This window comes from Podarcis raffonei, chromosome 7, assembly GCF_027172205.1.
Source record: "Podarcis raffonei isolate rPodRaf1 chromosome 7, rPodRaf1.pri, whole genome shotgun sequence".
NCBI lineage: Eukaryota > Metazoa > Chordata > Lepidosauria > Squamata > Lacertidae > Podarcis > Podarcis raffonei.
This window is the reverse complement of record NC_070608.1, coordinates 2,985,638-3,013,149: the sequence shown is the minus strand read 5'-3', so window position 1 is coordinate 3,013,149 and position 27,512 is coordinate 2,985,638. Positions and strand designations below refer to the sequence as shown.

Below are 27,512 nucleotides of genomic sequence, written 5' to 3'. Positions count from 1 at the left end.
AAAGAATTGGCATTGCAAATCCCTCCTGAGCTAAAAGTCCTTGTTTAAGGTATTGGATTAAAATACTTCTTAAATATGTCTAATTTGGTTTTTTTAAAAACACAAATGAGATCCTTTGTGCCCAAGTGGTTCTGTGTGCTCCTTATCTTGCTTGAATGGATTCCAAAGGGTTAAGAACAAGGAAAATTCTCTTGGATCTTGCCAGAGACAGAACTTGTGTCTCTGCTGCCTTAGGATCCTTGATAAGCATTGCTAGCTACTATTTGGAAGTCCTTTCAGCACACAGACTTAGCAGAGCTGATTTGGCACTAATTCCCCTTCAATGCCTCCAGCTGAAGCAGATTGCCTTGAGAGGCAAACGTTGGAATGCACTTGGAGCCCAATAAAGACGTTAAAAAGTTTCAACACTCATTGTTCTGATGTCCTCCATTGGAGCAGCCAACTGGCTTTTGGGAGGTGGGGGTCGCAGGTGAAGTGTGTTTGATTGCATGGATTTATTGCCTATTAAACTGTGGCTTGTGATCATAAAGTGCTGCTTAAATTCTGGCATAAGTAGATCTCTTTTTCTCTTTCCAAAGAGCCCCGGACTGAATAAGAGTGAAAATTAAATTCCCCTCTTAAACCAAAGGAAAGGCCTTCTGAGAAGCCGATTCCGGTAGCAATATAATTAACCTCTCGCTGTGCCATTCTGTGGGAACATATTGAGCAGCCTCTGTACTAATCACCCCATAATACCCGGGTCTGCTTTCACACTGAAATTGGTAACAGTATTAGAGTAATCCTGCCTCTTTTCTTTTTAGCGCTGGGGACCTGAGCCAACTGGGGAAATCAGAACAAGAGCTGTTGGGGCTGAGCAATACGGCAGAGATACTTTTCAGGTGTTAACTGACTTAACCTGCAGTGTCAAGTATGGAGGATTGTCTGGAGGCGCCTGGGAGCACTGACAAGCTTCCAGCGGATTTAAGGTCTGCCCAAGGGTAAGACGTAGGGGGAAACGAGACAATCTCTTCATTCAAACCAAGCAGGATAGAAAATGCTGGGAGGAAGCTTTAGGGTTGTGCAGGACTCTTCTTCAGCTGCATATGTCCCAGGCCAAAAAGAACGCATATTTAGGTTGGGTGGAAACCAGGCATGGCTAAGAAGCAGGGTGCTGGTTCCTGCAGATACCAGAAAGGATAACGAATGTGCTGATATTGGAAGAAAGGGCACTTGAGCAGGTAAAGTAGCCAGGACAGTTCAAAATCTGTAGGGTTGCCAACTCAGCATTTGTTGGTGTGTCCAACATGGCTTTTTTCAATGGTGCCCATGCAATGTCTTGGTTACCATCCCTTCGAAAATCCAGAATGCATGGCAGACTGTTTTGCTCTTCGTAAAGGTAAAGGGACCCCTGACCATTAGGTCCAGTCGTGGCCGACTCTGGGCGCTCATCTCGCTTTATTGGCCAAGGGATCTGGCGTACAGCTTCCGGGTCATGTGGCCAGCATGACTAAGCCGCTTCTGGCGAACCAGAGCAGCACACGGAAACGCCGTTTACCTTCCCGCCAGAGCAGTACCTATTTATCTACTTGCACTTTGACGTGCTTTCGAACTGCTAGGTTGGCAGGAGCAGGGACAGAGCAATGGGAGCTCATCCCGTTGCGGGGATTCGAACCACTGACCTTGTGATCGGCAAGTCCTAGGCTCTGTGGTTTAACCCACAGCACCACCCGCTTCCCTAATAACCTTATAGATTACCTGCAAAATGTATTACTATATTGTATGCTGGATTTTTAAAAAGTTGATGATGCCCCTTTAAAAATATACCTATATATCCCTTTTGCTCTTCTTATTCAGTTCTTATTGCACTGGCACGGCCTCTCCTACATTGGACACCCCCTTACACATGCTGTCAGGAACCAGAGGCGGGGTTGTTGTTGTTTAGTCGTTTAGTTGTTCGTCTCTTTGTGACCCCATGGACCAGAGCATGCCAGGCACTCCTGTCTTCCACTGTCTCCCGCAGTTTGGTCAAACTCACGCTGGTAGCTTCAAGAACACTTGTCCTCTGCCGTCCCCTTCTCCTTGTGCCCTCCATCTTTCCCAACATCAGGGTCTTTTCCAGGGAGCCTTCTCTTCTCATGAGGTGGCCAAAGTCTTGGAGCCTCAGCTTCAGGATCTGTCTTTCCAGTGAGCACTCAGGGCTGATTTCCTTCAGAATGGAGAGGTTTAATCTTCTTGCAGTCCGTGGGACTCTCAAGAGTCTCCTCCAGCACCAGAATTCAAAAGCATCCATTCTTCGGCGATCAGCCTTCTTGATGGTCCAGCTTTCACTTCCATACATCACTATTGGGAAAACCATAGCTTTAACTATACGGACCTTAACTCTGTAATAGCTTGAAGTAAAAATAAAACGCCAGGGTGTGTGTTAAAGATAGAATAAAATCTAGGATGGTACCTGGTTGGACTGCAGTTTGGAAACTCCAATGGGTTGCTCCAAACTTCTTTGATAACATGGAATTTTATTGTGTTTCATTTTCACTTGAGCCTTTGTGCATCATTAGACTGCCTTCTGCTGGTTACAGAATATAAACTGGCAACTGGAACTGATACAGAACTCTTAATTACACTTAAGAACCTAAGGAGAGCGTGCTGGATCAGGCCAGTTGCCCATCTCGTTCAGCATCCTGTTGTCTCAGTGGCCAACCAGATGCCTATGGGAGACATCACTTTGCAGTTGTTTGCATTGAACTCCATTTGCCGTTTTATGGTCCATTTGCTCAGTTTGGAGAGCTCCTTTTGGAGCGCTTCACAATCCCTCTTTTTGTTTTAGCCACTCAGCAAACTTGGCCGCTTCGCCATCTAACTCACTGAGTGAGATGTAACTCTCTGCCACCTTTTGTATGCCCTGCACACCTCTGCTTCCTCCTACATTTCTCACAGGATTACAGTTCAGCAGCCATGCCTGGCGTAACCTTGCCTTTGCAAGCCGAAGAATTGGCAACGCCCTCAATCCCTCTCTTCAGGGTGCCTCATTTTATGCAAAAATTGATATAAATAACAATTTTCCACTGTGTTATCCACCGTGCAATGTAGTCTCTTATTCAATTTGTTGCGTATCTGGGGAAATGGGTTGAGAACCCTTATGAGAGATGATTTTTTTTTTTTTACAAGACTGCAAATTCCGAAGGCCTCCAAGCCTGTGGGGCGAAGTGCCTGTTGAGAGGAAGGAGGGAGGGGACTGTTCAAACTGTGGTCTGCCAGCAGGCTTTTTAATATTTAGCAGGTCTCCGGCTTGCAGCATACAGTGATTAAATTTCCCTCTCCCGGTTGTAACGATTCAGCTGGGCAATTCAGTCCTACCCTTAGCATAGGAGCCGGGGGAAGAGGAAAATAGGTCCATGTAAAAAGGGAGGCTCTCCTGTCCTTCCTTTCCCCCCTGCCCTTAAAAATAAAATAAAAACCCTCCTATGTGGTGGGATAGTCATAGCACATGTTGAACTAGTATTGTAAATTGAATCGAATTGCTGTGCAGCTTTATTTCAATAACCTTTCACAGTAAGGCACAGAAGAAGAGAGGAAAGATTAATATGTGAGGGCCCCCTAAACTAAGGATGGGGAAAATATTCTGCTTCACATCCCTAGTGACTAACTTTGTAGGAGCAAACATTACATTTCTGATAAGCGTTTTGATCCTTTGAGATTTGGGAAGCAGCAGCAGCATTAATATTCCTTAACAGTCCTATTAAGCATGCCTTCAATGTTGGAGGTGGCCGGCTTCCGAATGCCAGTTCTGGAGAGCACAAGTGGGGAGATGGCTGTTGAGGTCGGATCCTGCCTGCTGGTTTCCGATGGGCACCTGATGGGCCACTGTGAGGACAGGATGCATAGTAGGTGGTCTTTGGTCTGATCCAGCTGCAGCACTCCTCTTGATTCTGACTGGTAGCAATTCTCCAAAGTCATAGGCGGGAGACATACCGTATTTTTCGCTCTATAAGACGCACCAGACCACAAGACGCACCTAGTTTTTGGAGGAGGAAAACAAGAAAAAAAAGTGAAAGCAGCAATCCCTCTTGCTGTTCTGGCTTCTGGGATAGCTGCGCAGCCTGCATTCGCTCCATAAGACGCACACACATTTCCCCTTTTCAGGAGGGAAAAGTGAGTCTTATAGAGCAAAAAATACGGTAATTTCTAGCCCACCATCCTAACTGGAGAGTCGAAGCCAGGATTGAATTTTGGGTCTTCAGCATGGAGAGGATGTGCTCTGGCACTGAGCTTTGTTCCCATCATTCACATATAAACTCACAAATACTCTTAAGACTCAAGATCTTGGGGGGGGGGGAACAATCTTATTTATTGATAAAAGGTAAAGGGACCTTTTAGGTCCAGTCGTGGCCGACTCTGGGGTTGTGGCGCTCATCTCACTTTACTGGCCGAGGGAGCTGGCGTACAGCTTCTGGGTCATGTGGCCAGCATGACTAAGCCGCTTCTGGCGAACCAGAGCAGCGCACGGAAACGCCGTTTACCTTCCCGCCAGAGCGGGAGTATTTATCTACTTGCACTTTGACGTGCTTTTGAACTGCTAGGTTGGCAGGAGCAGGGACCGAGCAACGGGAGCTCACCCCGTCGCGGGGATTCAAACCGCTGACCTTCTGATCGGCAAGTCCTAGGTTCTGTGATTTAACCCACAGCGCCACCCGCGTCCCTTATGTATTGATAGCATAAGCTTATCCTGAGAGAAAGAGTCAAAGGGTGCTATTTCATTTCCCTCTGTGGCTTGGTTCTGCTGTCAACTTTTTGCCTTCCTTCCCCAAAACTTCCTCCGTCCCCTGGAGAAGTTGAATTCACAATAGGGGCTCAGGACGGTTAGCTAATTCATTCCAGCTGTGGTCAGTGCTATGGCTTGAACCTTGAGATGCTGGTTATGTGCAGCCACCACTGTTGGACCTCCGGAGAAATGAGCTTGTCATTGAGATGGGAGCCCACGGAGAGGAGATGAGCTCAGCGCGTGGAGCTCCCCATTTTGCCATACCTGCTGCGTGTCAGGATAGCTCCTCTGCGGCTGTGGAGATAATGAGGTATGGCAGCATGGGGGAGAATGAAGCCGAAGAGAACGGAAGCTGGAAAACAGCCTAATGATGCGGCCTGGTGGACTGTGCAATGCCTTCCTGAAGCAGCCATCTCACAAGGGAGTGCCGGAACATTTACCCCAATGGAGGATTAAAGAAGATGGGAAACTGGAAAAGGAAGCCATGTGGATAGCCTTGAATCCCTTCTTGGCTCACCTGATAGGGTGGCAACAATGAGTACCCAAGACGGAAGCACTTTGGGTGCATCACGAAAACCTTCTATACAAGGGAGGGCGTCTGAATATAATACATATTGGGTGAATCATTTAAAAATGAATACTTCCTCTTCTTGATCATTGCCCTTCAGGACTCCCATGCTGGAATAGCTTTTGTTGCAGTCCGTTTGCTGGTTCAGCATTAAATCTGGTTTAATTATCATTGGAATATCTGGCTGTGATGTTGAACATCCCAGGGGAGCCAACTCCGAATGAGGAATGTAGGTGATTCTGGGGCTTGCTTGACTCAGCTATTGTTCTTGGGAACAGCAATAACTGTTCTGAAAAGGGACACCCTTTTAGAACACAGCAATTGGGCTTACTTTGAATTGGGGACGCCCCCCAACTGTGGTGACTTCTTTCCAGTGTTAGGGGCTTAGGTCTGGGGGTTGCAAAGTGGGAAGGAGCCAGCAGTCCTGGACATCTCCAGCTAGAAGGATATCTGTGATGGGGAAGCAGCTTTTGCCTCAGGGCCTTGGAGAGTGTGTTTTTTCTAGTCAGAGAAGACATTACTAAACCTGATGGACCAAGGGACTCACTTGATGTTCAGAGTTCTCCCTTGCTATCAGTCCCCATCTTTTCTGAGATTAGCGGCTTCCAGGTGAACTTCAGTCTTGGTACTGGTCTCAAACTCTCTCTGTGTGTGTCTCTTTTATATAATAATAATAATAATAATAATAATAATAATAATAATAATAATAATAATAAATGCCCCGCCCATCTGGCTGGGTTTCCCCAGCCACTCTGGGTGGCTTCCAACACAATATTCAAATACAATAATGCATCAAACATTAAAAGCTTCCCTAAACAGGGCTGCCTTCAGATGTCGTCTAAAAGTCTGGTAGTTGTTCTTCTCTTTGACATCTGGTGGGAGGGCATTCCACAGGGCGGGTGCCACCACCGAGAAGGCCCTCTGCCTGGTTCCCTATAACTTGGCTTCTCGCAGTGAGGGAACCGCCAGAAGGCCCTCAGCACTGGACCTCAGTGTCCGGGTAGAATGATGGGGGTGGAGACGCTCCTACAGATATACTTTTTTGAAATGAAGCATGCAGAGGGTTCTGTTCCTGTTACTGTTGTCTTGTTTTGGTGCACCCTGTGCCGGCTGCTTTGAAGCGTGGGCTAGCTGTTCTGCTGTGCTCCGCACAAAGGTGTTTATTGAGGACATGCCATGGGAAATGAGGGCAGGAGTGCCACGGAAGCACTGATGCCCACATTGGAGCAGGGCCAGAACGGATTCCAATCAGTGACCGGCAAGTCAAGGATTGGCAGGGAGCTTCTGGTTCCCTTGCCTGGGGATGGGTGCAAAAGGTTGCTCATTAATTCTGAGACCCACTACAGTAGAGTCCTGTGCTCTTTGCTTCCGCGTTTCCATCACCTGCGTTTGCATGCTGATACGATGAGCTCTCCTGCCGAAACCCCTGTGGGGCCCTCGTGGAAAGTATACGGGAAGGTCTCCGATCCTTCCCCACTGGCCTCCCCGCCTCCCCTCTCCTCCTTCGGCAAGGTTGGCAGGAAATTGTTCAAGGGAGGAAGCATGTCTGGGCGTGAAAGCACCCTCTCAGCAATGCGCCGGGGACTCTGGGTGTGTGCAGGCCGTGAGCTGTGGGCTGATAAATGGTGCTCATATCCCATTCAAATATGATGCAAGCAGTTTCTTTGTAGTTTGTCTTCCATTGCGGTAGTAAAGTTTTTAATTAGGAAAGCTAATGAGATCGATTAGTCATTAGAACTGACCTCCGGATCTCTGCAAGGAGCGTGCATGTGTGTGCCGGGCTGATAACGCGGGACGCCGGGGCATTGTTTGTAATAAAAGCGTAAAGTGTTTGATTTGAGTGAAATGTGCCACGGGGAATACATCATGCGGAGAAAAAAAATTACAACCCTGGGAGCCTGTAATGAAGGGAATTAAACCAACATCCTATCTAAATAACATGATTATCTACACAAAACCCCTCAGCTAGCAAGTAATAATAGAAAACCGAGCTGCTTCGGAGAGCCCCTTTCAGAAGGCAGTTAATGCTGAGGGCTCATGCCCAGACTCTGTCAGAGGAGGAGCTCCAGGATGAATGCAACATCCAATTACCGCTGGCAAATAGAGTTTTCACCAGGCACTCGCCTGCCTGTTTTCAGGAGGGGAGGCTGAAAGACCTCAATCATGTGGGATCTCTGCTTCTGTCTGTCTGGGTTGGAGCTTCCACATCTGCCCAGGGGTGTACGGAGTGAGGAAGTGTTTGATTGGGTTTCTGATGGATTAGCAGCAACTAGCAGCGCTTGTTCAAAGGCCAGAGGCTGAAGGGCTGGGGAAATGGGTGGAGGGAGCCAGAAAAGATGCTCAGTGGAGCCTCAAACCAGTAATTTTTCCGAGGTCTGGAGAGAGAGAGAGAGAGAGAGAGAGAGAGAGAGAGCGCTCATGGCCACTTGGAGAGGTGCAAAAGGGGAGCTGCTTGGAGTGTTGGGCAGGGAAGGAGAGAGAGGCCTTGCTAGAAGAGGGTCCCCCGCTGTTTTTCACCATTACCCATTGGGCAAATCAGCCATAAAGCATCCCTGAAGAACGTGATTCCTTCTGATGTTACTCATGGTCCTCTTACCCCACCATGTCCCAGAGGCTCAGGGTGAATAAATTGGCTGATGACACCATGTTAAAAATAGGGATCTCTATCTATCTTAAGGTTACCAGATTTTTTCAATGAATCTAGGGACACTTTTCAACTTCCTACTAAATAGATGGATTTTGTCAGGGAACTGATTTGTAAATCCAGGGACTGTCCCCGGGAAATGGGGACATCTGGTAACCTTAATCTATCTATATCTATATCTATATCTATATCTATATCTATATCTATATCTATATCTATATCTATATCTATCTATCTATCTATCTATCTATCTATCTATCTATCTATCTCTATCATCTATCTATCTATCTATCTATCTATCTATCTATCTATCTATCTATCATCTATCTATCTATCTATCTATCTATCATCTATCTATCTATCAATCTAGCTAGCTAGCTAGCTAGCTATCATCTATCATCTATCTATCTATATCATCTCTATCTATCTATCTATCTATCTATCTATCTATCTATCTATCTATCATCTATCTATCATCTATCTATCATCTATCATCTATCATCGTCTGCCTGTCTGTCTGTCTCACTTCACTCAATTCTCAGCCTGCAGGTGCCTTCTGAAGTTGACCATGTGAGTCTTCTGAAGTGTACTCCGGTCGGGATTCCCATCAGCTGCCAAGGGCCTGCTGTTTAGCTTAGAGGGGGAAAGATGACTCAAGGGGGCAGAATATGAGAGAGAGAGAGAGAGAGAGAGAGAGAGAGAGAGAGAGAAATGGTATCACATCCCTTGATATTGGGGTTACCTTATGAAATTGATGGGCGTTAGGCTCAGGGTGGATAAAAACAAGCACTTTTTCACATAATGTATAATAATTAACACATGAAACTCACTGACATAAGACGTTGCGACAGGGAGTAGCACAGGCAGCGTTAAAAGTGAGATTAGATAAATTCCTGGAAGTGGCAGAGGAGAGATCTATGAATGGCTAGCATCTTGCTAGCGTCTTGCCTTTGTGACTTGCCATGGGCTTCTCCTCTGTATCTGGTAGACCACTATAGGAATCAGGGTGCTGAACTAGAAGGCGATTGGCCTGATCCATCCACACTCTTCTAATGCAAGGAGAGTTCTGAAAAAGCTGCCCTGGAGTGGTACCTGGTTACCTGCTTCCCCAGGTCAAGGAGGCTGGAACTTGGGGAATACATGTTGCTTCATCCGTGAAGCAGCTCAGACTTGGAGCTTGCCTGCCTCTAAGCCAGGTTGCTTTCATGCCACCCCTTCTCTTCCCAAGTACAGTCATACCTCTGGTTGCGAATGTGATCTGTGCGAGAGGCACGTTCACAACCCACCGCACTGCGTCTGTGCACACGCATGACACGAATCTGTACATGCATGTGATGTAATTTTTTGCTTCTGCGCATGTGCGAGCGCTGAAACCTGGAAGTATCCCATTCCGGTACTTTCGGGTTTGGTGCGGCCCACAACCCGAAAACGCGCAACCCGCAGTGTTTGTAACCCGAGGTATGACTGTAGCCTTGTGCACAACTAGCTGGACACTTTGGCAGTGGGTTTCAAGGTTGTACCTGGTTGGCCCTTGGGAGATGAGGAATGGCCTAAAATCATGCCCCAAACTCTGGCATCCGTGTGTGTGCGACCTTCAGTCCTGGGGCAGGGATGCCCAGATCCAATGGCTCTTCAGGGTCACTGGTGCTTGTGGGGGAGCTGTGAGTGTCTTTTCCTGGCTTCTAATCTCCAAGGAAGGAGACTCCGTGGTCCCTCCACAGTTAGCTGCCCAGCAGGGCAATGGGCTTGTTTGCTCAGTAGGCTTTCCAAAGAAGATCGATCAAGAGAACTTTAGTATAGGAGAGCCTGGAATGTGGGCTGAAATTGAGGACTCACCTGTGCTCTCCCAGTCTTGTGCAGATGACTGTTGGCTCATTTGCTTCATTGCAAATAACTACTTTAGGTGTATCTAATCACAGATTGGACATGCTTGGTGGATTTTATGTGTGGACATTCTATCATTTTATCACATTTCTCTTGCTGTCTACTCTCTGTCTTCAACGTCAGTATATTTTGTGGTATCTTGGTTGCTGCCATTTTGTGTTACTTTTTACTGTTTGTTTTATTGGTGTGATGTGTTACAATGAGTTTAAAATATTATATATGTGTATATATAGAGAGAGTGCGCGCGCGCAAGATAGATAGTAGGTCACTTCAGTTTGCTTTCCACAAAAGTGTGGTGCACATTATAAAATAAATAAATCTAACTTGTCTTGCAGACATGTTGCAAGGAACACTGAGAGAAGGCTTTCCTTTGAAGGTTTTCCCCAGGAATAATAAAATGATGGGCTCGTTGAGCTGCAGCTGAAATGTTGCTAAATTAAGCCCTTTGCACAGGATTTGCCGAAATACTAGATGGCATAGAAGGGGGCTGGAGAAAGGCTGCCCTGATGCTTTTGTGAGTGCTGGAATGAAGTTCTTTAGCAAAATGGGCTGCTTGGTGAGTGACAGCTAAATTGGAAGCTGATCTGTAGAAGGGATGCCCTGGAGACTGACAGGAGGAATGTGACTGGTGTGTTTTGTGGAGTGAGTTAGTGCCAGGGAATCTCTCAAAGCAAATAAGGATGGGGAAGTAGGAAGGAGAATTGGTCACTGTTCAAAGAGGCGCACAGCGCTGGTAGCATTCCTGGCATTGCTGTGAGCCAGCCTTTGGCAACGTGGTGCCCTCTAGCCATTTGGCAGTCCAAAACAGCTGGAGGGCACCAAGTTGGCAAGATCTGGTCTAAGTTCTTGGCTCAGTTTTTCGGCTTTCCCTCTGTGCTTTTCTTTTCTTAGACATCTAACTGGAGGTTCAAGACAACTAATAACATATTTTTGTTATTATTCTGCTGAAATAATTTACTTTACTGATTGAGCTCTGAAAATCCTGCAAGTCTGCAGCTGATGTCACTCTAGTAATGAGTTTTTGGGGATGTAGGTGGCCCTGTGGTCTAAACCACTGAGCTCTTGGGCTTGCCGATCAGAAAGTAGGTGGTTTGAATCTGCTCAACGGTGGTGAGCTCCTGTTGCTCTATCCCAGCTTCTGCCAACCTAGCAGTCCAAAAGCATACCAGTGCAAGTAGATAAATAGGTACCACTGCAGCAGGAAGGTAAATGGTGTTCCATTGCACTCTGGCACTCATCACAGTGTCCTGTTGTGCCAGAAGTGGTTTAGTCATGCTGGCCACATGACCCGGAAAACCTGTCTGCGGACAAACGTTGGCTCCCTGGGTCTGAAAAGCGAGATGTGCACCACATCCCATAGTCACCTTTGACTGGACTTAACCACCCAGGGGTCCTTTACCTTTACCTTTAATCTAGTAATAAGTTTGCTCTTCTGCAGCCCACACTGCCACTTTCAATTGCAGCCATCAAAAAGCCAGTCTGTATAACCAGCTTGATTCTGAAAGTAGTGCAGAGCTAAAAAGATCCTCAACAACATGTCCAAAGGATGTTCAGGTTGAAACTTTGGTGAATCTCCAAAGGGAGGGAATTTCAGATCTGGAGGATAGCTCTCCTTCGTAGTGTGATGATAAAACTAGAAGGGTTCCTTTGCTTACCACTGAAATTGCAACTGGACACCTGGAAGGAGGCTGTGTCTTAAGTCCAGAACCTTTTAAGATCATGCCCCATACTTTGAATGGTGCATGGGAGAAAAGAAGGCAGGGCAGTTCTAGAGTAGGGTATTGCAACCAGCTTCTGACAGGAGAAGCCGTAACAGCTGTAGAGAAGCTGTTTCGCTTCTCAGTGGTTTTAAGGGGCTGCCTTCATGGAGCACAACGCTAGGGTTGCACTATGTCCAGAATTTCCCAGACATAGCCAGGATTTGGATGTTCGAAACATTGTCCAGGCGGAAGTTGTTGGAGTGTCATTTTTGGCAATTTCCCTTAAAAATAGCTCCAAAATGTCAATTTTTGTGTCCTGTCAAGATTCAGCTTCATGTTTGCTTCACATCATCATGTTATATGATGCTTTTGGATTGTAAGCTACCATGAGCCCGAGGGATGGAGTGGCAAAATAAAATAAAAATTCACTGCTTTCTTCAGGAGTGGGAAGGTTTACTCTCTCTTGCCTGCCGAGGTTACTCTGGGAGCTGGTTTTCATTCTTGCAGTAGGTAAGAGCAGAAGCCCTTGCAAACAATCCTTAATTAACAGGGGACAGATATTGCAGAAGGTTGATTAATATACCTTTTCCCTCAGCTAGTGTGTGTTTTATTACAAGGCAACAGAAGGTCTTTTAAGCCCAGACTTACAGCTTTAACTTCCTGCCTTTTGTGGGAATTATGAGACTTAACATTACCTTAATGTACCCTTTTTTGTCTTTTAATATACTTTATAGCAACTCTTCTTTTATTAGCCCTTACTGGCAATGGCTTAGTAAAATTATAGCTATAGGTCTTCTTGTAAGGAACCCCTGGAAAGCGGATATGCTGGCATAGCATGGAGCTTTGTCGATGGGAGTCCAAAAATTCTATTTTATTTATTTATTTAGAGAGGTGTGCACACACACAATTGCAACACACACATCGCCTGATTGAACGAAAATCTCTTAAGTGGTTTGCAATGTGGAATTATCCAAACCATGCAGACTGGTGGGTGGGTGTACTATTGCAATGTTGTTGTCCATTTATCATTATTACTTATTACATTTCTATACTGCCTTTCATCCGAAGATCACAGGGCAGTTTACAATATAAAAACACAAAAATACAGACCACAATAAGAAACAAAAACACGCCCCCCCCCCCGCAAAAAATACAATGCTTTCAGAGCCAACTTTTGTTCACATTTTTCCTAGTGATCAAGGTTGCAAGCCTCCATTTGATAATGTATTCTCTTTTCTTGGGAGCCAAATAGCTGTTACTTATTAATTTATTATTTGCCTTCTATGTATTTCTCAAGGCAATATGCAAACATGCCGCAAATGCAGCTATTAGTAGACTTTTGTCACTACACTGAAGTACGGTAGAATTTTGCCCCGGAAAGCAGTGGGCGGTATCTCAACCAAGTCATGCTCCATGTAGTCCCAATGAAGCCAATGGACTTAAGTTCGTCATGTCCATTGATTTCACTGGGTCTCATTTGAGTGTGACTTTGTCACAAGGCTGGAGGAGAGAAGCAGCAACGACTTGCCAGCACTGGGAATGTAGTGGGAAAGCTAATTAGGACTTGGGTCTTTTCACTGGGTGTGAATGGGATGAACTTTTTGGAGAGCACTGTGAAACTGCTGAATGGTAGCTTTGAGCAAAGCTCCAGCAGACCATATCTGTCTACATCAGCCGCCTTCCAACTTTCCATGCCCAAGACCCACCTTAATCCTCCAGGCTGTTTTAGACCTACTCTAGAAGCAAAAATGGGACACAGGTGGTGCTGTGGGTTAAACCACAGAGCCTAGGACTTGCTGATCAGAAGGTCGGCAATTCGAATCCCCGCGATGGGGTGAGCTCCCGTTGCTCGGTCCCTGCTCCTGCCAACCTAGCAGTTCGAAAGCACGCCAGTGCAAGTAGATAAATAGGTACCGCTCCGGCGGGAGGGTAAACGGCATTTCCGTGCGCTGCTCTGGTTCGCCAGAAGTGGCTTAGTCATGCTGGCCACGTGACCCGGAAGCTGTACGCCGGCTCCCTCGGCCAATAAAGCGAGATGAGCGCCGCAACCCCAGAGTTGGCCATGACTGGACCTAATGATCAGGGGTCCCCTTACCTTTACTTTTAGAAGCAAAAATAGCCTAGATTTGCTATCTCCCTTCACTTTTCCTCTGTCAGTCCCTTCTTGATCACAACATAAGAGTTGCCTTGTAGTTTCAGACCGAAGACCCCTCTAATCCAGCAGTTTGTCTCCAGCAGAGACCAATCAGATACTTCCGTAATCTTCTCTTGCTTGTCCACGGCATCTGTCAGAAAGAGGTGCACTGCATCTGAACACAGAGGTTCTACTGCGGCTCTCTTTGCTTCCTTTCTGTCCAAGAGATAGCTTTGCCGCTCTGGGTGCGACTTGCCTTGTGTGACTCTTGATTCACACAACTCATTGGCAAAGGGCCACCACCATCGCTTGGGGGTACAGCATCCGCTTTGCGTGCATGAAGGTCCTGGGCTCAACCCCTGCGTCTCTCAAGTAGGGCTTTGAAAAAAGACTCCTTGTCTGAAGACCCAGAGAGCCATTGCTGCCAGTCAAGTGTAGACAACACTGAGCAAGATGGACCAATGGTATAAGGATGCTTTCTAGAAGTGAAGATTTGTGAAGCAGACAAGTCATCCTGCTGAGTTGTTAGAGAACCTGGTTTGGTGGTAATGCAGAAGGGATGATTCCTCCTGGTTTGAGAGGAGCTAATTCTACTTAAAGGTCCGTATAGTTAAAGCTATGGTTTTCCCAGTAGTGATGTATGGAAGTGAGAGCTGGACCATAAAGAAGGCTGATCGCCGAAGAATGGATGCTTTTGAATTCTGGTGCTGGAGGAGACTCTGGAGAGTCCCATGGACTGCAAGAAAATAAAACCCCTCCATTCTGGAGGAAATCAGCCCTGAGTGCTCACTGGAAGGACAGATCGTGAAGCTGAGGCTCCAGTACTTTGGCCACCTCATGAGAAGAGAAGACTCCCTGGAAAAGACCCTGATGTTGGGAATGATGGAGGGCGCAAGGAGAAGGGGACGACAGAGGATGAGATGGTGGGACAGTGTTCTCGAAGCTACCAGCATGAGTTTGACCAAACTGCGGGAGGCAGTGGAAGACAGGAGGGCCTGGTGTAGTCTGGTCCATGGGGTCACGAAGAGTCGGACACGACTAAACGACTAAACAACAACAACAACAACAATTCTACTTAGGCCTGAAAATGTGTGTGACCAGGCTCATGGTGTCTGCTGCCTGCCTCTGGGCAAAAATTTGGCCCCTTCTCTAGAGAAGGGGACCACCCCATAGCAATTGCCTGTGGACTTTCATTTGGTGCTGCTCCTGATAGATTGCCTTTTAGAAGTTGCCTAACTTAGCTAGTAGGGAATATTAAGGTTGCATTTCCCAAGGCAGGCAGAAGACATTCAGAAAAAAAAGATATAGATATATATGGGCCTCCTTTTTTCCACTTTCCACCTTGCAATAATTTTAATTAGAGGATTCCCAAAGGAGGGGGGTGGGGGAAGAGTCATCTCTTCAAATCAGTTATAAAACCAGCAGACTTCGTCTCAGCATGTAGTGTCAGCTTTAATTATCTGGGCAGTTATAGCTGTATGTTATAAAAGTCAGGCAATTAGATGCATTCCTTAAAGCTGTGGAAAAAAATTGCTGGCTATCAAGAAGGGGAAGAAACAGAATCAAACATATAGCTGTTAATTGCATGGGGCATTCAGCAGAAAAAATGGTGTGTATATCACATTGCAAAATATTGTGAAAGTAGAAATGATTAAATACATAAATCTGTTTGGGAGTGTAGATGTCGCGGATAAAGGTGTTCTTTCTAAATGACTGCAAAATGTGTCCAAAGACACTCAACAGCACAAATAGGAAGCCTTTGTAATATTCAAGGCTGGCAGGCTAGGCACCCACTGCTCCCCAATGTCTTATAAGTGTGGAATCCTTGGAGGAGCCAGAAGGTCATGATTCCCTGCTCCCCAGGACAGGAGAAGGCCCACACAAGCACAGACCAGCCCACACAATTGGATGTGCTTCAATCCAGAGACCGGGGAGGAGGCTGGCCACAGTGCCAGAGTGAAATGCCTGCAAGACAGAGCCGGTTGCTCTAGATGACTCGAGCAAGTGAGCCAAGCCACATGCTACAAGGGAAGAACAAAAGCTGTTCATCTGATCGGGGGGCAGAGAGGTAGGGCAAGGGGCTATGTGGGAATTCGTAGTGAGAAGTGTAGCTCAGGGATACAGTCATACCTTGGGTTAAAGATGCTTCGGGTTAAATGTTTTCAGGTTGTGTCCCGTGGCGACCTGGAAGTACTGGAAAAGGTTACTTCCGGGTTTCACCGCTCGCACATGCGCACATGCTCAAAATGACACCACGCGCATGCGCAGAAGCGGCAAATCGTGATCCGCAGATGCAGGTTGCGTTCTGCTCAGGTTGTGAACAGGGCTCTGGAACGGATCCCGTTCACAACCAGAGGTACCACTGTATTGTGGCACTTGAGGATCGAAAGACATGGGGCTTAGATGTGAGAGGTGGTGCTGAGTTGGGTGTGTTGTCATTGTAGGTAAGATGGAGCTGGGTTTGGGTGCTTCCCTTTGGCAGAAGTGACTGCGTTGTGCTTGGTTTGGGGGAAGGCAGCAGTCGCTGGCAAAACGCCACTGAGGTCTGTGCCTGGAGCTCCAGAGAAGCAGCAGGCCGAAGAGTCAGGCGCATCTTTCTGCTAATCTTTTCAAGTTCAGGCAACAAAGATGAGAAGCAGCCCTCGGAGGTTGCTGAAGGCTTGATTACAGAAGGCGGGTTAGGAGAGACACGGGGCAGCGTTCTGTAGGTTTCACAATCTGCTCCTGGTGAGCACACAGAGGGAACTTCACGGGTTTTCTAGTCCAATGCCCGCTTGAAGCCTCCCTCTGATAGAAACCTGTTCAACCTTTTCTTTGAACACTCCCATGGAGAGAAATGAAGCAGCCTCCTCTGGAAGCTTGCTTCCCTGCTGTATTGTTCGAGCTGTTAAGATGCTCCTCCAAATGTTCAGCCTATATATCCGTCTTCCCCAGCCTAGTGGGAGTTGTAGTGCAAAACAGCTGGTGTGTACTAGCTTCGGAAAGTCTTTTGTTGTCGTTTAGTCGTGCCCGACTCTTCGTGACCCCCTGGACCAGAGCACGCCAGGCACTCCTGTCTTCCACTGCCTCCCGCAGTTTGGTCAGACTCATGTTTGTAGCTTCAAGAACACTGTCCCACCATCTTGTCCTCTGTCGTCCCCTTCTCCTTGTTCCCTCCATCTTTCCCAACATCAGGGTCTTTTCCAGGGAGTCTTCTCTTCTCATGAGGTGGCCAAAGTACTGGAGCCTCAGCTTCACGATCTGTCCTTCCAGTGAGCACTCAGGGCTGATTTCCTTAAGAATGGATACGTTTGATCTTCTTGCAGTCCATGGGAGTCTCAAGAGTCTCCTCCAGCACCAGAATTCAAAAGCATCAATTCTTCTGCAATCAGCTTTCTTTATGGTCCAGCTCTCACTTCCATACATCACTACTGGGGAAACCATGGCTTGAACTATACTGACCTTTGTTGGTAAGGTGATGTCTCTGCTTTTAAGATACTGTCTAAGTTTGCCATCGCCTTTCTCCCAAGGAGCAGGCGTCTTTTAATTTTGTGACTGCTGTCACCATCTGCAGTGATCTCGGGAAGTCTGGCATAGATTAAATGGCAGGTCTAGGAAAAGGCTTCTGAGACCTTGGCGTCTCGATCAACCTTTGCCAACCCACTGCCCTCCAGATATTTTTGGTTTACAAGGCCCAGCCTTGCTGGCTGGGCTGATGGGAGTTGTGGTCCAGACTATCTGGAGGACGCCAGGTCCGTGAAGCCTGGTCTAGAGTCTAGACTATACCCAGTTAGATAGTCCTGTGGTCTTATTCAGTGTACGACAACCATCAGTTCAGTTTATGCAAGGTATGTACCATTGCATCTTTGTGATCAAAACCACCGGTGGAGGGAAAAGGTTGGTTCCCTCCTTGTTCTTTTGCTGTCCATTCTTCAAATCCCTTTCACAATGCTTGTTACCAGATTTAAAATTTGAGATAGATTAGCCAGAGAATATATTCTGATGTTTCTAATGTGGTTTTAAATTCCTGCTCTATCTTGTAATAAAGTCATAACTTGGGTTGAAGTAGCTTCAGGTTGAGCATTTTCTGGTTGTGCTCTGTGGCGACCCGGAAGTGACGGAACGCGTTACTTCCGGGTTTCACCACTCGCGCATGCGCAGACGCTCAAAGTGACGTCATGCACGCAACAGGCGAATCGCGACCCGCGCACGCAGAGACGTGGGTTGCGTTTGCTTGAGGACGCGAACAGGGCTCCGGAACGAATCCCATTCGCATCCAGAGGTACCACTGTACTTGAAGTAAAATGAGAACATTTTTGCTTTCGGCTGCCATGAGAACTGCCTGATCCTGTAATGCTCTTCCTGGGTTCACAGTTCTGACCATTTTGCACTTGGGGAAAGTAGTCAAAAGTGTAACCTACTGAGGGATATTATAACCATGGGCTCTGTTTTATTAAACGACGCTCCATTTTGTATGTATGTGTGGATAAGGATTCTTATCTATGTATTTCAGCAAAGAGTTGATCCTTTTTTCCACGACCCCAGTCTTGTTCTACATATTTCTTCAGGCCTGCGTTAATTTCTTCCTCCTCTCACTTTAAATCCCAGGCTCCAGCTTCCTTCTTGCAAGCCCCACAGCCAATAAAGTGGTGAACACTCGCTACAGGATTGTGAAGAAGGCGGCAACTTCTGCTCCTTCGGCCTCTGCGGCATCTTTTGGCAGCCCTGCTCACAGCTGGAAGTCCAGAAGGCTCTCAACATCCAGGTAGAATTTTCGACACAGCTTTGACCATTGTTCCAGTGTTGGTACCATGATATAGTGGGCATCTGTTTACAGCTGCTGATCAGCTAAAAAAGGCCACATCACATTGTTCTTATGAGCTTGGAAATGTTTGATGGTCTATTGTAGGGGTCAACAAACTTTTTCAGCCCTCCCACCAGATGTCAAAGAGAAAAACAACTACAGTGGTACCTCGGGTTAAGTACTTAATTTGTTCCAGAGGTCCATTCTTAACCTGAAACTGTTCTTAACCTGAAGCACCACTTTAGCTAATGGGGCCTCCTGCTGCTGCTGTGCTGCCGGAGCACGATTTCTGTTCTCATCCTGAAGCAAAGTTCTTAACCCGAGGTACTATTTCTGGGTTAGCGGAGTCTGTAACCTGAAGCGTATGTAACCTGAGGTACCACTGTAGCAGACTTTTAGAAGACATCTGAAGGCAGCTCTGTTTAGGGAAGCTTTTTAATGTTTGATGGTCTATTGTATTTTAATATTTTGTTGGAAGCCGCCCAGAGTGGCTGGGGAAACCCAGCCAAATGGGCGGGGTATTAATAAGTTGTTGTTGTTGTTGTTGTTATTATTGCTCTTGTTGTTGTTGTTTATTTGTGGGGCATAGGAATTCGTTCATTTTCTCTCTCTAAAATATAGTCTGGCCCCTCACAAGATCTGAGGGACAGTGGACCGGCCCCCTGCTGAAAAGTTTGCTGACCCCTGACCTAGGAGATACCTAAAGCCATGGGGCCATTAGTGTGGTTCTTCAGCACCTGTCGAACAACTGCTGATTCTGTTGGTCTCTTTCTGGACGGCTTGGGCTAGAGGAGGGATGCCATGATGATGATGATGATGATGATGATGATGATGATGATGATAATAATTTTATTATTTACACCCTGCCCATCTGGCTGGGTTTCCCCAGACACTCTGGGCAGCTCCCAGCAGAATAGTAAAAACACAATAAAGTATCAAACATTCAAAATTTCCCTAAGCAGGTAACAAAACCTAAACCATGGAAACAAAATTTGTTGCTTTTGATATATGCTCCTACCTTGTCAATTTGGATTTGGTGGTCACCTCAGCCTTCATATCAATAAAAGGTAAAGGGACCCCTGACCATTAGGTCCAGTCGTGACCGACTCTGGGGTTGCGGCGCTCATCTCGCTTTATTGGCCGAGGGAGCCGGCGTTTGTCCACAGACAGCTTCCGGGTCATGTGGCCAGCATGACTAAGCCGCTTCTGGCGAACCAGAGCAGCGCACGGAAACGCCGTTTACCTTCCCGCCAGAGCGGTATCTATTTATCTACTTGCACTTTGACGTGCTTTCGAACTGCTAGGTTGGCAGGAGCAGGGACTGAACAACGGGAGCTCACCCCTTCGCAGGGATTTGAACCGCCGACCTTCTGATCGGCAAGTCCTAGGCTCTGTGGTTTAACAATAGCTGATCAATATTTGGTCATCACGTTGCATGTATAGATTTTTATTTTTGTAACCACCTTATTGTGCTTTAGGGATTCTTCAGATTATGTGGCGTATAAGTATTATACATATTTGAGGCTTCCCGGTGTTAGAAAACGTACTTTCAGCCCAATCCCATGTGCTTATTCTCATAGGTAAGTCTCCCTTGGTTTCTTGGGAGTAGGATGCATGGAGGAATTTATAGTATTTCATGATTCCTCTGCTAGCATTTGCTTTTATTCATTTTTCTGTTTCCCCCTTCCGGCTTTCCCATTTCCATAAGTTGCCTCTTTCTCCTCATGCTCCGTAGAGGTTGTCATCACTTTCAAACCTCCCTCCCTTACGAGATCCCTTCAGCGGATGACCAGTTGCAATTTGCAAGCAATTAGTTTAAGGTGCTCAACAATATTATAAAGTTTTGCAAATGAGTGTGGCAGCTGGCTTGAAAACGGGGGGGGGGGGGGGAGAATGAATTTTAAAATCAAATAGAATAAACTTCCTCAATTACTTGGTGAAATAAAAGAAAATGCTGATATTCCCGTTTTTTAAAAGCTGATTATACAGTATTTGTTACAGTTTGAAAACAGTTTAAAAATTAAGAACCAGATGCTTTATCTGGGAACTTCTGTCACCAGCAATTTAGTAACACTTGACAGTATCAAAACAATTGCTATTTCAAGAATTTAAAATTGGAGTACAGCATTTACCTTCCTAAAACAATTGATTATCCCGCCCAGCCCGCTTAAGAATAGCTTTATGGAAAGTACAGATTCTGTTTATGAAGGGGGAAAGACTGAGACATCGTATACGTGAAGATCATTCGTGCTTATTGTAAAACAAGAGCTGGTTTGCCGTTGGAGGGTATTGCACTCATTTGCAACTCTGAATACTTCTGGAGGAGGAAACGTACGGACTGCTAAAGCGAAGTCACAAAGCCCTACTTCATTCTTATTTTAAGCCTGACACAGATGAGATTTATAGCCATGCTGTTGATTGCAGCATTGATATAAATCGGACTGATCACCTGCCCCTAAATCTGGTATTGGATAGACATGCCCTTGGCAGGGCCTGGTGAGATCCCTGACCATGTGATTGACACCCCTGGCTTAATGGATATTCCCAAGAATGTGTGAACAGATATTCCTTTTGCAAAGCACCCAGGCACATTCCAGCTGATCTGGCTCTAAGAGTTGTGTCATTTCTCTGTCGTCAGTCTTTTTATTTTTACCCCACCTCTTCCCAAAGGACCCTGCAGATTTGCAGCATCATGGGGACTGACTATTATATCTATAGATTAGCTGCTGCTTTCATCACATGGGTACCTGTCCCAGGTTCTGTTTACCAGCTGCATCTCTTGTCTACATCCTTGTTATGTCCTTGCTCCCTGGGTAAATTTCCTGCGGGTGTCACTGAGGAATCCATCACAGGGGATGCTGCCAGCCTTTTTCGGACAGTCTCCTGGGGGTGGAAGCCATTCTTCATGTGGGCATTGTGCAGCATGAGGCCAGACTCAACCCCTGACATCTCCAGGAAGGGCTGAGAGAGTCTGAAGTCCTGGAGAGCTGCTGCCAGTCCGTGTAGGCAGTACTGAGATAGATGGGCTAACTCAGTGCAAGGCAGATTCCTATGTTCCTTTGCATCCACCCTAAGGTTTGGTGGTTCACTGCAGATGGTGAAAGCAGTCACGAAATTAAAAGACGCCTGCTCCTTGGGAGAAAGGCGATGGCAAACCTAGATAGCATCTTAGAAGCAGAGACATCACCTTACCAACAAAGGTCCGCATAGTTAAAGCCATGGTTTTACCAGTAGTGATGTATGGAAGTGAGAGCTGGACCATAAAGAAGGCTGATCGCCGAAGAATGGATGCTTTTGGATTCTGGTGCTGGAGGAGACTCTTGAGAGTCCCATGGACTGCAAGAAGATCAAACCTCTCCATTCTGAAGGAAATCAGCCCTGAGTGCTCACTGGAAGGACAGATCGTGAAGCTGAGGCTCCAATACTTTGGCCACCTCATGAGAAGAGAAGACTCCCTGGAAAAGACCCTGATGTTGGGAAAGATGGAGGGCGCAAGGAGAAGGGGACGACAAGGATGAGATGGTTGCACGGTCTTCTCGAAGCTACCAGCATGAGTCTGACCAAACTGTGGGAGGCAGTGGAAGACAGGAGTGCCTGGCGTGCTCTGGTCCAGGGGGTCACGAAGAAGCGGACACGACTAAACGACTAAACAACAAAGGTTTGGTGTGTCCGTTCTCTCTCTCTCTCTCTCTCTCTCTCTCTCTCTCTCTGCCTCTGCCAGCACTATTGATTGACTCTCCGCTCTTTATTTAAGTCCGTTGAAAGAAGCCTATCTTGATCGAAACAGTTTCCTCCCTCTTCAAGTGCCACGGGTGTCTTGCTGAAATGACCATTCTTCCTCAGTTACCTCATCCGCTGCAAATGCTGCCCATTTATCGGAGGAGATTGGTTTGCGTGTTTTCTCTCTCCCTCGCCTCCCCCCTTTTTGCACGTTGTGTAGGAAGGCCACAGATGCTCAGTGAGAGATCTGGACAAAAGTGCTTCTTAGATGAGCAGAGACTGTAAACGGAAGGACAGGAGTTCTGTGACAGATTTGCCCTCCCACACAAGTAGTTCTAGGACTTGCCAATGCAACAAGTTGATGGGAGGGAAGAAAAAGGATACTCCTTGCAGGTTAATAATAATAATAATAATAATTATTATTATTATTATTATTATTATTATTATTATTATTATTATTATTTATACCCCGCCCATCTGGCTGGGTTTTCCCAGCCACTCTGGGCGGCTTCCAATAGAACACTAAAATACAACAACCTATTAAACATTAGAAGCTTCCCTAAGAAGGGCTGCCTTCAGATGTCTTCTAAAAGTCTGGTAGTAGTTCTCTTTGACATCTGGTGGGAGGGCGTTCCACAGGGCGGGCGCCACCACCGAGAAGGCCCTCTGCCTGGTTCCCTGTAACTTGGCTTCTCACAGGGAGGGAACCACCAGTAGGCCCTCGGCGCTGGACCTCAGTGTCCGGGCAGAACGATGGAGGTGGAGATGCTCCTTCAGGTATACTGGACCAAGGTCGTTTAGGGCTTTAAAGGTCAATTTTTATTTTATTTTTTTATAATATTTTTTATTAAACAATTTTTATATTAACACAAACAAAACATACATAAACAAGCAACAAACAATAACAGAACAAAAAACAAGTACCATTTCATGTCCTAATTTCTTAAACCTTACTTCCTCGACTTCCTCTTGCTTCCCGTTTCTGTATTCCAAGTTCTTACAATTATTCAGCGAATCTTCCCTTATTTTACTATAAATTTATATTAATCATCCTTATTCTCTTTGTCTTAACCATTACTAATAGTAACCATTTATTTTAAACCCAACATCATTCTAGCTGTCATTAATTTTATAGTATTTCTTTAAGTAGTCCTTAAACTTCTTCCATTCCTCTTCCGCCGCTTCTCTTCCCTGGTTTCGGATTCTGCTCGTCATTTCTGCCAAACCCATGTAGTCCATCACCTTCATCTGCCATTCTTCCAGTGTGGGTAGATCCTGTGTCTTCCAGTACTTTGCAATAAGTATTCTAGCTGCTGTTGTAGCATACATAAAAAAAATTGTATCTGTCTTTAACACCCCCTGGCCGACAATACCCAAGAGAAAGGCCTCTGGTTTCTTGGGGAAAGTATATTTAAATACCTTTTTCAGTTCATTGTAAATCATTTCCCAGAATGCCTTAATCTTCGGGCACGTCCACCAGAGGTGAAAGAATGTACCTTCCTTTTCTTTACATTTCCAACATTTATTATCAGGCAAGTGGTAGATCTTTGCAAGCTTGACTGGGGTTATGTACCACCTATAAATCATTTTCATTATATTTTCTCTTAAGGCGTTACACGCCGTAAACTTCAACCCGGTGGTCCACAACTTTTCCCAATCAGCAAACATGATGTTATGACCAATGTCCTGAGCCCATTTAATCATACTTGATTTTACCATTTCATCTTGTGTATTCCATTTCAGCAGCAGATCATACATTTTTGACAAATTCTTAGTACTGGATTCTAACAGTTCAGTCTCTAATTTTGATTTTTCCACCTGGAAGCCTATTTTACTGTCTAATTTAAACACTTCATTTATTTGATGATAATGTAACCAATCTCTCACCTTCCCTTTTAGTTTTTCAAAACTCTGCAATCTCAATTTGTCCCCTTCCTTTTCCAAGATTTCCCAATATAGGAAATAAAGGTCAATTTTTAAAGGTTAATTTTTGCCTTAGCGCTTCCGCTTCCAGCTCACCTGGACAGCGGCAGCAGTTGTGGTCTAAAACACCTGGGGAGCACAGCGTTTGCTATCCTTGACCTTTGCTGTCTTAGTCAGCTACCCTACTGCAGGTGTGCCCTCAACATGTGAACACCCTTGGAGAGGAGCCGAAGTGTGCAACACATTCCCCTTGTTCTCACAGAAGCTACAGCATAGCTTTGAATGCTTGAAAAAGGCTAACGTTTGCTCCAGATCCTGGCCCTTTTCTGCTGTCACTTTTGCACTCGGTGGACTCTGTCATCTGGGATATCTGGTTTTAAGTCTCACGGCTACCATCAGTTCATTGAAGTTCCTCCCTCGGCCTGTATTTCCTGATTGTAAAAATGCATGTTTCTTGTGCTTGCTGTGGAATATTACCTGCAGCAAAAGTACCAGGTTCTGCGATTCCACCTTAAGTCCTGTTGGTGCTCGGGATGTCTCTATGCATAGCTGTCAACATTTCCCTTTTTTAAGGGAAATTCCCTTATTCCGAATAAGGGAAGAAAAGGGAAATGTTGACAGCTATGGTCTCTATGGCTGCAGCTTGCAACGTCTCTTTGTGTTTTACCTCTTGCACAGCCTCCTCACGTGTAGCCGGCAGGAATATGGCGTCCCCCAAACCCACTTCAGGGTTGTCTGAGTGATGACGACTGAGGCCCTGAGTCCTGCCCTTGCAATTTATGTGAGTGAAGCTGACGTGGTTTTGCTCCCCTTGCATTGAGGCTCTTCACAGGGTCTAATTTTGCTTTGTTCTGTTTCACATTGGCTGGGGCATTATGCCCACGTCGGGAGAGGTTCCTTCTCCCGTGAAGTAATTGTTTAGAGGCAAAAGACAAATGTGCCTCCAGTAAGGTGCCAGGGGTAGAGGGATGGGAGAGGAGAGAGGGGAATCCTCAGCCTTCTCTCTCCTGCCCCCCCTCGACCCCCAGTGCTAAACCCCATGGTGATTTCTTGCTTTCTCCCCTTATTGCTAGATTGCATTAAACTTCGCCCTGCCACTGACTTTTCTGCAGGCGATAGATGGGAGTATATTTTAAATTAATTTTACTGCACTTTTGTAATATTTTTGTTTTAAATAGATTTATAAGCAGCTCGGGGGCTATTTCTACAAATTTATGAAGATAATTTTCACTCTCTTGATAAGGTTAAATTTACACCTGCTATTTCCATATTAATTCACATTGCTAAGTGGATCTAATTTTCTTCCGTTCTTCTATCTGGTGTGTGCGCCTTTCCTAATGCAATTTCCCCCCTCACTAAATCACTGTGATCGGGAGTCATGATCGAGTTAAATTAACTTAAATTAATTTACTTAATAAGAGCTCCAATGAGGTTGAGATTTATTGATTGTGCTTCTTTCTCACTCCTCCCCCTTTATCTCTTCGGGGAGTTCCTCCCCCTCCCCACCTTTTACATTCCACTGTGGGGCTGCAAAAGAGTGGGGCTTCCTGGCCTCCACCAGCCGCGGCACAAGAAATCCGCGGGCTCTCTGGAGCCCTTGAGAAATCACTTGGGACCAAATCCTGGGGGGTGATCTTCGATTGGTGCTGCTTCTGTGAACTGCCTGTGCCGGTGGGTAGATGAATGATCACAGCCTGTGGTATCATGACCCTTCTTGCATTTGAGGATGAAACCCGAGCTCAGCCAGAGTGCTCCGGAAAGTCATTGTGATCTTCCAAGGTTTCCTGAACAATGGACGCAACTGAATGGTGCAATTAAGGCATTCCAGAGACGCTTATGAGAGGGGAGCAGCTGCCTAATGAAACTGGCAGTAGTGGAATCGCTGACGGCTTTATCTGCTGCGATCCTCCACAAGTTAACTAGGCTAAGTACAAGGTATCTTGCACTTAACTAGGTATCTGAAGAAGTGTACATGTACACGAAAGCTCATACCAACAACAAACTTAGTTGGTCTCTAAGGTGCTACTGGAAGGAATTTTTTTATTTTGTTTCGACTACGGCAGACCAACACGGCTACCTACTGGTAACTAGGATAAGTACAATAAGCCGTGCATTGATTGTATGTGAAGCACAATGGGGCATGGAAGTACCAATTTTAGAGCCCTCCTCTTTTTAAAAAAAATAAAGTGGCACTGCCAGCTTAGCTATGCATATCAGTTTCACAGAGCAGCTTGGGAGCAGTTCACTCTGGCAGGAAGTTTTTGACCTGCACACTTCCTTGGGGCAGTGCGCAGCCTGGGAGTCATTTTGGACTCGCAGCTGTCCATGGAGGCGCAGGTCAATTCTGTGTCCAGGGCAGCTGTCTGCCAGCTCCACCTGGTACGCAGGATGAGACCCTACCTGCCCGCGGACTGTCTTGCCAGAGTGGTGCATGCTCCGGTTATCTCTTGCTTGGACTACTGCAATGCGTTCTATGTGGGGCTACCTTTGAAGGTGACCCGGAAACTACAACTAATCCAGAATGCGGCAGCTAGACTGGTGACCGTGAGCGGCCGCCAAGACCACATAACACCGGTCCTGACAGACCTACATTGGCTCCCAGTACGTTTCCGAGCACAATTCAAAGTGTTGGTGCTGACCTTGAAAGCCCTAAACGGCCTCAGCCCAGTATACCTGAAGGAGCGTCTCCACCCCCATCGTTCAGCCCAGACACTGAGGTCCAGCTTCGAGGGCCTTCTGGCGGTTCCCCCGCTGCGAGAAGCCAAGTTATAGGGAACCAGGCAGAGGGCCTTCTTGGTGGTGGCACCCACCCTGTGGAACGCCCTCCCACCAGATGTCAAAGAGAAGAACAACTACCAGACTTTTAGAAGACATCTGAAGGCAGCCCTGTTTAGGGAAGCTTTTAATGTTTGATGCATTCTTGTATTTTAATATTTTGTTGGAAGCTGCCCAGAGTGGTTGGGGAAGCCCAGCTAGATGGGTATAAGTAAAAAATTATTATTATTATTATTATTATTATTATTATTATTATTATTATTTAGGCCAAGTCATCATTTGAACCTGGGTCCCATCCTAAGGCTGCACCCCTTGAGTCCTGTTTGCCCCTTCTAAGAAATCTCCCTTTGCAAAAATGTCCCCAGTTCTTAGGCACCAGAATGAAACCTCCTCTCCCCCGCCCCACCTTTGTGTGTATGTAACTCAATGCAATCACTCCTTGTCCACTGGCCTTTGAGCTGGTGCTGGTGTCCCAGTTTCCGGGGGGGGGGGTGCTGATCCCCAACTGGGTCAGCCCTTCTTGTCACATGTTGAGGCATTGGGAAAAACAATGCTGTCCAGGGTTGTAAAGACTGCGGAGAGAATAATTGGGGGCACTCTTCCCACCTTGGATCAAATCTATGCTGTCAGGTGCCATAAG

General features: G+C 46.3%; 1 protein-coding gene across 1 annotated transcript in view; it reads left to right on the top strand.

The window, feature by feature from the left end:
* ZC3H3 (zinc finger CCCH-type containing 3) overlaps positions 1 to 27,512 on the top strand; it is a 274,215-nt gene that overhangs the window by 64,988 nt on the left and 181,715 nt on the right. The window contains exon 4 of the mRNA XM_053395133.1: positions 18,259 to 18,415. Within this exon, the coding sequence (XP_053251108.1) occupies positions 18,259 to 18,415 (157 nt within the window). The remainder of the gene's footprint in view (positions 1 to 18,258; positions 18,416 to 27,512) is intronic.